This window comes from Pongo pygmaeus, chromosome 2, assembly GCF_028885625.2.
Source record: "Pongo pygmaeus isolate AG05252 chromosome 2, NHGRI_mPonPyg2-v2.0_pri, whole genome shotgun sequence".
Classification (NCBI taxonomy): domain Eukaryota; kingdom Metazoa; phylum Chordata; class Mammalia; order Primates; family Hominidae; genus Pongo; species Pongo pygmaeus.
The window spans coordinates 55,276,728-55,289,783 of NC_085930.1; the positions used below are offsets into that span (position 1 = coordinate 55,276,728).

Genomic DNA, 13,056 nt, shown 5'->3' on the forward strand with positions numbered 1-13,056 from the left:
TGGGCCAGGAGGTGGAAGCAGCCCAAATGTCCATCAACAGATGAATAAGGAAAATGTGGTAATACATACATTGGAATATTATTCAGCCTTAAAGAAAAAGGGATCCTGTCACAAGCTACAACACAGATGAACCTTGAAGTCATTATGCTGAGTGAAATAAGTCAGTTACAAGAGGACAAATATTGTATGAGTCTACTTATACGAGATATCTAGAGAAATCAAAATCATGGAAACAGAAAGTAGAATGCCAGTTATCAGAAGCTGGGAAAAGAGAAATGAGGAATACTTGTTTAATGTGGCACAGAATTTCAATTCTGCAAGATGAAAAAGTTCTAGATATATGTTACACAACAATGTGAATATTGTTAACACTACTGAACTGTACACTTAAAAATGGGTAAGAGGAAAAATTTTGTTTTCACCAATTATTAATAAAATTTTTTTAAAACAGTTAAGAGACAGCACCAAATACAATGTATAACTTAGTTTCTGACTCTAAGAAACAAACATAAGATTTTGTGACAATGTAGAAAATCTGAATGTTGACTAGATGCTTAATATTAAAAAACTAACTTTTTAAAGTATGATAACACTATTCTGAATGACCTTCCCAGCTAATAAAAGCAGAAGAAATGATCACTGTAACTCCTATAAAAGTAATGGATCTAGGAAGGGACCATCAAAGACTGCTAAAATTTGAGGTGAAAAGCTGATGGCGCTCTTTGATGATTTTTTTTTTCTGATATTTTATTTTATTTTTATATTTTTTATTTTATTATTATTATACTTTTGGTTTTATGGTACATGTGCGCAATGGGCAGGTAAGTTACATATGTATACATGTGCCATGCTGGTGCGCTGCACCCACTAACTCGTCATCTAGCATTAGGTATATCTCCCAATGCTATCCCTCCCCCCTCCCCCCACCCCACAACAGTCCCCGAAGTGTGATGTTCCCCTTCCTGTGTCCATGTGTTCTTAAAAATCTTTATCCGGGACTGGGCACAGTGGCTCACTCCTGTAATGCCAGCACTTTGGGAAGCCAAGGCGGGAGGACTGCTTGAGGCCAGGAGTTTGAGACCAGCCTGGGCAACATAGTGAGACCCCATCTCTACAAGAAAATTTTTTAATCAGCCAGGTGTAGTGGTGCGTGCCTGCAGCCCCAGCTACTAGGGAGGCTGAGGTGAATCACTTTGAGCCTGGGAGGTTGAGGCTATAGTGAGTTGTAATCACACCACTACACTCCAGCCTGCATGAGCAACAGAATGAGACCCTGTCTCCAAAAAAGAAAATAAGAATCTTTAATCTGTAGAGATACATATTGAAGTATTTACAGATAAAATAATTTGATAGCTGGGATTTGCTCAAGTAATCCAGGACATTATTTTACTTCTGTCTCAGTGCAACATCTGGTGGTGAAGAATTCTTTGGTTGACAGTTTCCTTCAACGCTTCTCCACTGTCTTCTGGCTTGTATTGTTTACAATGAGAACTCTGATGTCATCCTTCTCTCTGTTCCTCTGCATGTAACATGTCTTTACTCTGGGTGTGTTTTTAAGAGTTTCCTTTTAAGTTTGGGTTTGAGCAGTTTGGCTATGATGTGCCATGGTGTAGTTTTCTTCATCTTTCTTGTGATGGGGATTCACTTAGTTCCTTCAATCAGTGGATTTACAGTTCTTCATTATAAAAGGTTTTCGGCCATCACTTCTTTAACTATTTTTTCTCTTCCACACTCTCTTTTCCTTTAGGGACTCCAATTGTCTGTATTTAGTTTTCTTGAAGTTGTCCCATAACTCACTTGTGGGTTTTTTTGCCCTCTTGTGTGTGTGTGTGTGTGTGTCGGTGCGGGGCGGGGGTGGGTTCTTTTACCTCTTTTTCATTCTTGATAGTTTCTATTCCTATGCCAAGAAGTTCACTAATCTTTTCTTCTGCAATTTTTAATTTGCAATTAATCCCATTTGTGAATTTCTCATCTTGGACATCACAGTTTTTATCTCCAGGAGTTCAAATTGAGTCTTTTTATACCTTTTTACTTTATTAGGTTTTTTGTTTTTTTTTTTTTAAGAGGGTCTCACACTGTCACTCAGGCTGGAGCACAGTGGCACAGTCATAGCTCAATGAAGCCTCAAACTCCTGGGCTCAAGCCATCCTCCCACCTCACTCAACCTTGGGACTTAGGACTATAGCGTGCGCCACTATGCCCGGCTAAGTTTTTTATTTATTTATCTTTTGGTAGACTCGTTATGTTGCCCCTGGGCTCAAGCGATCCTCCCACCTCAGCCTCCCAAAGCACTGGGATTATAGGTGTGAACCACCATGGCAAGCAGAGTCTTTTTTTATCTTCCATGTCTCTAACTTTTTTAACATATGGAATATGGTATGGTTATAATAACCATTTTTATTTTATTACCTGATAACTCTAACATCTTTATCAGTTGAGTCAGTTTCAACTGATCATTCTCCCCTTACAGTTGTGTTTTCCTGCCTTTTTGTATATGTCACAATCTTTGGATGCCAGACAATGTCAATTTTACCTTGTGTACTGGATATTTTTGTATTCCTATAAACATTCTTGAGCTCCATTTCGGTATACAGCTAAGTTATAATGGAAACTGTTTGATCCTTCTGGACCTTGCTTTCATTTGTCAGGTTAAGTCTGGAGCAGTACTAAGTATACAGCTCATTAATCTCCACTACTGAGGCAAGGCTCTCCTGAATACTCTACCTAATCCCTCATGAATTACGAGTTTCTCCAGTCCAGCTAGTGGGATAGGCACTGTTTCCAGCCCTGTGTAAGTACCAGGCACTGTTCCATCTAATCCTTTAAAATGATATTTTCTCTAACCTTGGGTAGTTTCCTCAAACACATGTGCTAATCAGCATTCTGCTGAATATTTGAGGAAAGCCTTTGAAGATTTGCAGGCTTCACTCAATATACAGGTCTCTCCTCTTTTATATTCCATCCTATGAACTCTATTTGCCTGGTCTTCACAGACTCTCAGCTCTGCCTCAACGCAGCGAGGCTGTGGGCTCTGCCTTAGCGCCTCTTTCTATGTTTACAACTAGAAAGCTGAGATAATCACAGGATTTATCTCATTTGTTTTCCATCTTTAGAGATCACTATCTTCCACTGCCTAATGCCTAGTGCCTTGAACTGCTGTTTTCATGTATTTTATCTGTTTATTCCTGGTTCCTTCAGGTAGGAAGGTAAATCCTGGTCCTCATACTCCATTTTGGCCAGAAGCAGAAGTCTTTATAACCTTTTCTGATACTCAAAATACCCTATTTTTACCCAATGGCAGCTAGGAGCTAGTTCAAGTTAGCTCTGAGTCTTTTCAACAAAACTCCAGTGGTCTCAGATAACTTCTTTGCTTTATAAAATATTCCCTATCTTTAACCAAGAACCAGTTATTTTTGCAAGGAACCTGGTTCCTTTGAGAAAAAATTCTAAATACCTCAGAATGCCAGTGCTCACTACAAAAAGGTAATTTGCTATTTCTACGCCTTCTCAGGACAGAGCTGGTGTTTTGCTTTGTTAAAGAAAATATATCATAAATTCCCAGTGATATTACCAATTCAAACTTACTTAACTTCTTTAATTTTCTTATTTACTTATTTTCTTAAACTAAAAGTATCAGGTTTCTAATATTAAGATAAATATGAATTTCCTTTATTCATATACAAATGTATATATAGTTTCATAACTACCAATTTTATATGATTATCAAATCAAGTGAAGATACATTTATACTTCTCTTTTGTCCTTAAGATATAAACTAGCAGAGGAAATTAGTCAAATTACCATAGTTTAAAGGTATACTAAAATAATTCTTCTCTGTGTGGCTTAGCCACAAGCATGACAAACCAGATCACTTGTTTCCTTCTTTTTAATTTGAGGATTTCTTCTCTCATTTTAATTTTGTTTTACAGTTATTTAAAACATTGACATGATTCCAAAATCATACCCAGTCACTAACATTACATCTATTGGTATTGCAGTTTATATGCACAGGCAGTTTGGTACAGCGGGATGCTGTTAGTGATCTTTAAGTACTATAGGTCATGAAAAACACAACTGCTCATTCAATATTTGACTTAGAACAGCAAAGCTATGTCAACAGTATTCAAAACTGCTAGAAAAAAATTAGCAACAGAAAATATTTTAAATACAACCACTTTCAAGATATGTTAAATGTTATTAATGCAGTGATAAAAACTGTAGCGGCTGTTGGTTAAACAGGTGAAATCAAAGGGAAACTGATGAACATGCAACTAATACTACTAGCCAAAAGAAGCACAAACACTGGTTTGATAAAAGTGGAAGAATGAGATTGATTAACATATTAAATTTGTCAAAGACAATTTATAATGCAGTAAAAGGTTGGAAAACATGCAAGTTATGCAACTACTCAAGCAAAAACGTCTCAGCATGATGGACAACTGTGAAAATCTTTAAAATGACATTAAATGAAATAATCCCAAAAAGGTAAGAGAGGTCATACAGAATAAGAGATGGACCACGGTATCCAAATAGCTATAATCAATATCATTTAATCGTTAGTAGTTACAAGAGGTGGGCTAAGCATGCAAAGCAATGCTTTGACCATCACATTTTAACCATGCTTTCTTTCCAATCCTGCTCTGCAAAACAAACACAAGATCTGTGTCACAGCGTGCCAGTACAACTTTTATCAGGTGAACCTAATGCTGCACGATCCTGTAGAAAGAACACTAATTCAGATGTGAAAAGATCTTGGTTCTACTTATCTGCTATGTAATCTTGGCCAAATCATTCAAACTCAAAATTTTGGTATAAAATAGAAACATGGTTTGTATCTGCACTGTTCTACAGAAATATAATGAAAGCCACAAATGAAATTTTAAAAATTTCTAGTAGCCATTTAAAAAAGGAAAAGATAAAATTAATTTTAATATTTTATTTAACCCATGTCTAGAATATTTCAGTATAAAAATTGAGAAACTTCATTATTTTTTCATATGGAATCTTCAACATCCAATGTAAATTTTACACTTATATGTCTCAATTTGAATTAGCCACATATTAAATGCTCAATAGCTAACTGTAGCTAGTGACTATCTCATATTGGACAGCATAGCTCAACCATTTTCAAACGTTTCATGGGGGAACAGAAGCAGCAGGAGACTCAACTCAGAGCCTCAAAGCTCCACAGAACATAATTTTAACATTGCTGGTCTAGATTATTGCAAAGGATCTTTCCAGTGAAAAAGGCTATTATTCTTTATGGCAATGGTCATTTACACTGAACTGCTGTAACCACTTAGCTGAGCTTCAGATAAAGGACCAGTAATGCTATGAATTTATTTTCTATCCATTTCAGTGTTTTTATATACATATGCTTTATCTTGTCCATAATCAGATACTAACAGACATTCACAATTATTGTGTAACTATAACATACCAGAAAATAATAACCTACCTCAGAGTTTGGTTGAGATGATGAGAGAGGTTAATTCATTAAGTGCTTAAAATAGTACCTGACATAACAAACACTCAACAGCTAACTGTTATCATCAATACTTCATCATTAATCCACTACACTATTCTAGAACTGTCCAGCTCTATTCACAACAGGATTAAAACATATTATAGTTTTTCTTCCCAAGGTCAATAAAATTTTCATGCCAGTTGTAAACTAATCAACATAATAATCTACCTTATACAATGAGACATACAGATTAAAAATAGTAGAATCAGGCCTTCCCATCCTTTTAGTCTCAGAAATAGTACCCCACAATGATAAAAGGGACAAGAAAAAAAAAACAGTATGTGTAGCTCCCAGCCATATCTACGACAATGGAAAAACAGATTGAGAAACGACATACGAGTTAGAGTGGAGGAAGATCAAACCTAGGAGCCTATGCAGGGATATACTGTTGAGAAGCAAGCCCACAAACCACACAGAGCCTCAGAAAGCCTCAGGAATTTTTCTTAATTGAGGTATAACGGAAAGCTGTGGTGAGGTAGCAGACTGAAACAAAGGCACGGTTTGAAAAAGAGAAAATTAAGAAAACCAGCCTAGTAAATCCAACATTTGACTTACAGGATATGAGGAAGGAAGGAGCTTCTCAATGAATTCACACAGGAAAATTCCCAAGAACATAGTCTTATACTGAAAGTGCCTTCCTTTACCCTATCACCACACTGGCTAAATTTTATATTTTTAGTAGAGACGGGATTTCACCATCTTGGCCAGGCTGGTCTCGAACTCCTGATCTCAGGTGATCTGCCCACCCCAGCCTCCCAAAGTGCTGGGATTACATGCGTGAGCCACCCCGCCCGGCCTCATTATAGTTTTAACTTTTATTTATTTGATAATTAGTGATGTTGACCCTTTTTTCATGGCCACTTGTATGTCTTCTTTTGAGAAGTATCTTTTCATGTCCTGTGCCCACGTTTTAATGGAGTTGTTTTTTTGTTTGAGTTCCTTGTAGATTCTGAACATTAGAACATTGTCAGATAGTGTTAACAAATATTTTCTCCCATTCTGTACATTGCCTGTTAAATACATTATTGCTCTTGCTATGCAGAAGCTTTTTAGTTTAAGTCCCATTTATCTATTTTTGGTTTTGTTTCCTTTTGAGGACTTAATCATAAATTCTTTGTTTAGACCAATGTCCAGAAGAGTTTTTCCCAGGTTTTCTTCTAGGATTTTTATAGTTTCAGGTTATACATTTAATTATTGAATCCATTTTAATTTTTGTATATGGTAGGGGTACAGTTTCATTCTTCTGCATACAGCTCTCCAATTTTCCCAGCACTATTCATTGAATAGGGTATCCTTTCCCCAGTATATACTTTTGCCAACTTTGTCAAAGATCAGTTGGTTGACAGTATGGGGCTTTACCTCTGGACTCTCTATTCCATTCCATTGACTTATATGTCTACTTTTATACCAGTACTGTGCTGTTTTCAATTACTATAGCCTTGTAGTATAATTTGACATCAGGTAATGTGATACACCTCCAGCTTTATATTTTGCTTAAGATGGCTTTGGCAATTGGGGCTCTTTTTTGGTTCCATATGAATCCTAGGATTGTTTTTCCTTATTCTGTGAAGAATGACACTGGTAACTGGACAGAAATTGCACTGAATCTGTAGATTGCTTTCAGTAGTATATAAATTTTATAATGAAGTTTAATTACATGAAATTAGTAGTCACCAAGAAGAAATAGAATAAAATGAACATTGTGTTAATCAAAGAGTGCTACTGCTACACCTTCAAATGGCGTTATGCTAAATACGATCCCTAGACTGGTGGTTATATTCAGACCTATACCTGGGTTCACATGTATCATACATGTATTCCATTTAAATATATGAATATAAATATATAATCATGCTGTTAAGATTTCTGAGAATAAAAGGAAAGGAAATTCCTGTAATCCCAGCACTTTGGGAGGCTGAGGCAGGCGGATCACGAGGACAAGAGATCGAGACCATTCTGGCCAAGATGGTGAAACCCTGTCTCTACTAAAAATACAAAAATTAGCTGGGTGTGGTGGCACACGCCTGTAGTCCCAGCTACTCAGGAGGCTGAGACAGAAGAATCGCTTGAACCTGGGAGGTGGAGGTTGCAGCAAGCCAAGATCACACCACCATACTCCAGCCTGGCCACAGAGCGAGACTCTGTCTCAAACAAACCAAAAAAAAAAAAAAGAAAACGAAATTCACCCAAAAAATAGAACTAATTTAAAAGCTCTGTGAAAGAAAGGATCCATTTTCAGTTCAAAAAATAAATAAATAAATAAGAGAAAATTAAGTGGATACATTCAAAGATGATAAAGCAGAAGCTCAAGAACTCATAACTTAAATTTGCTGCACTCAATATAAAGTCTATTACAATATTACAAAGTACCTTTGCCAATAATAAAGTGCTTGAGTCATACATCTACAACTCTAACAAATAAAATACTGAGGTTGTAATGTACTGTTGGACTTCACCTAACTGGATTATCTAATGCAGAGTTTCGTAAAATGTGTTTTGAGAATATTTCACTATAACTGCAAAATATTTATAATAGAATATCTTATTTCTCAAGCATGAGGGTTCTAATTCATCTGCCTTTATGGAATTTCTATAGTGAGGGTCAAATGGTCCTTCAGGCTCCAAAGTCTCTCCTTAGCAAAAAAAAAAAAAAAAAAAAAAAAAGGCACTTAAGCCTTATGTCTTTTCATTTCTTTGCGAAGGTAACAGACCATTTGTCACCGGCATTTTCAAAGGCAGGCTTAAAAAAAAAAGAAAAAAATCAATCTTCTAAATGTCTTTATGAATAATACAGAATTAATCTGGAATAAAAAGACATATTCTGTGAATGAAATTTTACTTTAAAATGTTAGATAACAAAGAAATGTAAAGACAAACATGAAGCAAGTATAGCAAACTGTCGACAATTACTGAATCCAAAGGACTGGTTTATGAGGTTTATTCTTTCTTTTTGTATATATTTTTACATTTCCCATTTTAAGTTTACAATGAACAGCAACACTTTATTGGTCACTTGTGAATTCATTAACAAACATACATCAAAAAAATCTTAAAGAAGAAAGTTGCACCCTTAGAAAAGTAAAATACACTAAAAATAAATAGGCAAAAATATTGAACAGTGTAGTTATGCTGAGAAAATGAGAACCTGAGAGATTTCCCCATTCTTGTATACCACTTTTCAGTACCTCCTCATCCCCACTCCAAAAAAGTGTTGATTTTACAGGAGAGAAGGGGAACACACACACACACACACACACACACACACACACTTTGCTAAAATAAAGGAAGGTAGTTTCAGGCTTAAAATGGAACATTAAATTATTTAAAAGAAATGAATAAAGGTAAAGGATTTACCTGCTCTTCTCTTTTCTGCTTTCGTAACTGCAGTCCTTCTTCCTCCCTCCTCCTGCGCATCTCATCGGGATTCAGAGATTTGTTCTTGTAACTCTTCAGGCGAAAGTTCTCTTTTCCTGGGGTGGTCATGATTTCTACAATAAAAGTGGGGAGAGAACAAATGAGTTTACTGTGAAGAGCTCTGTTATTTTAAGAGCTCAGTCTTTTAAACATATACATGCCCAGACATATCCCAAAGGGACATCAGAAATGGCTACTTCCCCTCCCCCACTCCTGCCTTTTTTGAGACAAGGTCTTGCTCTGTCCACCCAGACTGGAGTACAGTGGTGCAATCATAGCTCACTGTAGCCTCAAACTCCTGGGTTCAAGCAATCCTCCCACTTCAGTTTCCTGAGTAGCTGGGACCACAGGTGCATGCCACCACGCCCAGCTAATTTTTTTATTTTTTGTAGAGACAGGGTCTGATCATGTTGCCCAGGCTGGTCTTGAACTTCTAGCTTCAAGTGATCCCCCCACCTTGGCCTCCCAAAGAGCTGGGATTTCAGGCGTGAGCCACTGCACCTGGCCAGGTTACTTTAACAGTTTTATTAAAATGTGCTATTCAACAGTTTTTAGTGTATTTACAGCTTGTACAACCTTCATCACAGTGAATTTTGGGACATTTTAATCACCTCAAAAAGAAATCCTGTATTGTTTAAGCTATCGTCCCTATTCTGGACATTTCACATGAACAGAACAGAATCATATAATATGCAATATTTTGTAACTGGCTTCTTTTATTTAGCATGTTTTCAAGGTTCATCCATGTTGTAGCATATATCAGTACTTCATTTCTTTTTATGGCTGAATAATATTCCATTCTATGTATATACCCAATTCTATTTATCCATTCGTCAGCTAATGGACATTTGGAATGTTTCCATCTTTCAGCTATTATGAATAACACTTCTACAACATTTGTGGTCAAGTTTTACACAGATATGTTTTAATTTCTCTGGGTTATATACCTAGAATTGCTAGGTCATATGGTAACTATGTTTAATTGCTTAAGAAACTGCTCAACTGTTTTTCCAAAGTGGCTGTGCCATTTTATATTCCCATCAGCAGCATATGAGGCTTGCAGTATCTCCACATCCTTGCCAGCACTTTGCTATTACAACTTTCATTGAAACCATCCTAGTGGGTGTGAGTGGCAGCTCATTGTGGTTTTGGTTTGCAATCCCCTGATGACAAATGAGATAGAGCATCTTTTCACTTATGTATTTGGTAACTGTGTATCTCCCATTAAAGTCTATTCAGTGCCTTCACCCATTTTTAAATTAGGTTGTCCTTTTATTATTGAGTTGTAAGAGTTCTTTTTACATTCTAGATAAAGGTCCCTTATCAGATATGCTTTTCAAATATATTCTATAGATTGTCTTTTCACTTTCTTGGTGTCCTTTGAAACACAGAAGTTTTAATTTTGATGAAGTCCAAATTAATCTGTTTTTTGCTGCTGTTGTTGTTGTTCATGCTTTTGGTGTCATATCCAAGAATCCTTAACCTTGTGTTTCTTTCCAAGACTTTTACCTGTTACATTTAAGTCTGTGATCCATTTAGAGTTAATTTTTCTTTGTATCATGGTATGAGAGTCCAACCTCATTTTTTTGCATGTTGTCTATCCAGTTGTCCCAACAATACTTGTTGAAAAGACTCCTCTTTCTCCACAGAATGGTCTTGGCACCTGCTATTGACTGAATGTGTGTCTCACCCAAAATTCATATGTTAAATCCTAACTCCCAATGTGATAGTGTTTGAAGGTGAGGCCTTTGGGAGATGATTAGCCCTTAGTGGTAGAGTCCATATGAATAGGATTAAAGCCCTTAAAAAGAGACCCTCAAAGAGTTCGCTTGCTCCTTCAGCCATGTGAGGACACAGGGAAAAGATAAGACATCTGTAAACCAGGAAGCAGGCTCTCACCAGACACTGAATCTGCCAGTGCCTTGATCTTGGACTTCCCAGCATCCAGAACTGTGAGAAATAAATTTCTATTGTCTGTTAGCCATCTAGTCTCTGGTATTTCATTACAGCAACCCAAACAGACCATGACAGCACCTTGTTGACAACCAGCTGACTATATACATATATATGGTACAATTTCTTGACATTCAGTTCTATTCCACTGATCTATATGTGTATCCCTGTGTCAGCCCCACACTGTCTTGGTTACCATTGCTTCAAAATAAGTTTTGAACTCAGAAAATGTGAGTCTTCTTACTTTTTTGGTTCTTTTTTCAAGATTGTTTTGGCTGTAATTGATCCCTTGCAATTCCATATGAACTTTAGAATCAGTTTGTCAATTTCTATGAAGAAGTCAGCTATGATTCTGATAAGAGACTGCACTGAATCTGTAGATCAGTTTGGGAAATACCGGCACCTTAATGTTAAATTTTCCACTTATTTAAGATAGGAGCTCTATTTAGATCTTAATTTCTGTCTATAATGTAATGTAGCTTTCAGAATACGTTTTATACTTTTGTTAAATTCATTCCTAAGTATTTAATTTTCATGCCATTGGAAATGAAATTGTTTTCATTCTCAGATTGTTCACAAATCTAGAAAAATATAATTGATTTTTGTATACTGATCTTGTATTCTACAATCCTGCTGAACTTGTTTAATTGATGCTAATGCTTTATTTGATACACATCATGTAATCTACAAACAGATAGCTTTACTTCTCCCTTTCCAATTTTGATGTCTTTTACTTCTTTTTCTTGTCTAACTTCCCTGGCTAGAGCCTCCAATACAATGTTGAATAGAAATAGAGCAGACATCCCTGTCTTATGCTAGACCTTAGAATGAAAGCAGTCTTTTACATTAAGCATGATGTTACCTTTGGATTTTCTGTAAAGGCACTTTTATCGGACTGAGAAGTTCCCTCTTATTCCTAGTTGACTGTGTTATAATTAAAGAGTGTCGGATTTTGTCAAATGCTTTTTCTGTGTCTATTGTTATCACAATGTGATTTTTCTTTTTTTTTTTTTTTTAACAGACAAGGGACGGGTAGAGTGGCTCATGTCTGTAATTCTAGCATTTTGGGAGGTCAAGGCGGGAGTATCACTTGAAGCCAGGAGTTCAAGATCAGACTGGGCAACATGGTGAGACTCCATCTCTACAAAAAATTTAAAAAATAAAAATCAGACAGGCTGGTGGTGTGCACCTGTAGTCCCAGGTACTCAAGAGGCTGAAGCAGCAGGATGGCTTGAGCCCAGCAGTTCCAGGCTGCAGTAAGCCATGATCACACCACTGTACTCCAGCCTGGGTGACAGTGAAACCCTGTCTCTTTTAAAAAAAAAAAAAAAAAAAAAAAAAGAGATGGGTTTATATTTTCTTCTGACGTCTTTGGCTTTGGTATCAGAGTGATACCGGCTTCATAAAATGAGTTGGAAAGCAATCCCCAGGAAGATTTTGTGAAGAATTATATTATTTCTTTAAATGTTTGGTAAAATTCAGCAGTAAAGCCATATGGGCCTAGGCTGTTTCTTTGCGGGCAGTTCTGTGACTACTAATTCAATGTCTTCACATGTTACAGGTCTATTCAGATTGTCTGTTCCTCTTATTGAGTCAGTTTTGGTAGTTTTTGTCTTTCCAAAAATTTGTGCACTTCATCTAAACCATTCAATTTACTGGGATACAACTGTTTTTTTGTTGTTGTTGTTGTTTTGAGATGGAGTCTCACTCTGTTGCCCAGGCTGGTGTGCAGTGGCGTAATCTCAGCTCACTGCAACTTCTGCCTCTCAGGTTCAAGCCATTCTCCTGCCTCAGCCTCCTGAGTAGCTGGGATTACAGGCATGCACCACCACGCCTGGCTACTTTTTGTATTTTTATTAGAGACAGGGTTTCACCATGTTGGCCAGGCTGGACTCAAACTCCTGACCTCAAAAGATCCACCCGCCTCAGCCTCCCAAAGTGCTGGGATTATAGGCATAAGCTACCATGCCCAGCCACAACTGTTAATAGTATTTCTTTATAATCTTACTAATTTTTATAAGGTCACTAGTAATGTCCCCTCTTTCATTTCTAATTTTTTTTTTCCCCAGACACTCTCTCACTCTGTTGCCCGGGCTGGAGAGCACAGTGGCACAATCATGGCTCACTGTAGCGTCAACCTCCCGGCTCAAGCAATCCTCCCA

At 36.8% G+C, this 13,056-nt stretch overlaps 1 protein-coding gene across 3 annotated transcripts in view; it reads right to left on the minus strand.

Moving 5' to 3' along the window:
* The window catches only part of KPNA1 (karyopherin subunit alpha 1), a 90,975-nt gene that overhangs the window by 63,620 nt on the left and 14,299 nt on the right, over positions 1 to 13,056 (minus strand). For all 3 annotated transcript variants that reach the window (XM_054483837.2, XM_054483838.2, XM_063661667.1), the window contains exon 2: positions 8,882 to 9,015. In XM_054483837.2, coding sequence (XP_054339812.1) covers positions 8,882 to 9,010 — 129 coding nt within the window. In that variant the 5' untranslated portion in view covers positions 9,011 to 9,015. The remainder of the gene's footprint in view (positions 1 to 8,881; positions 9,016 to 13,056) is intronic.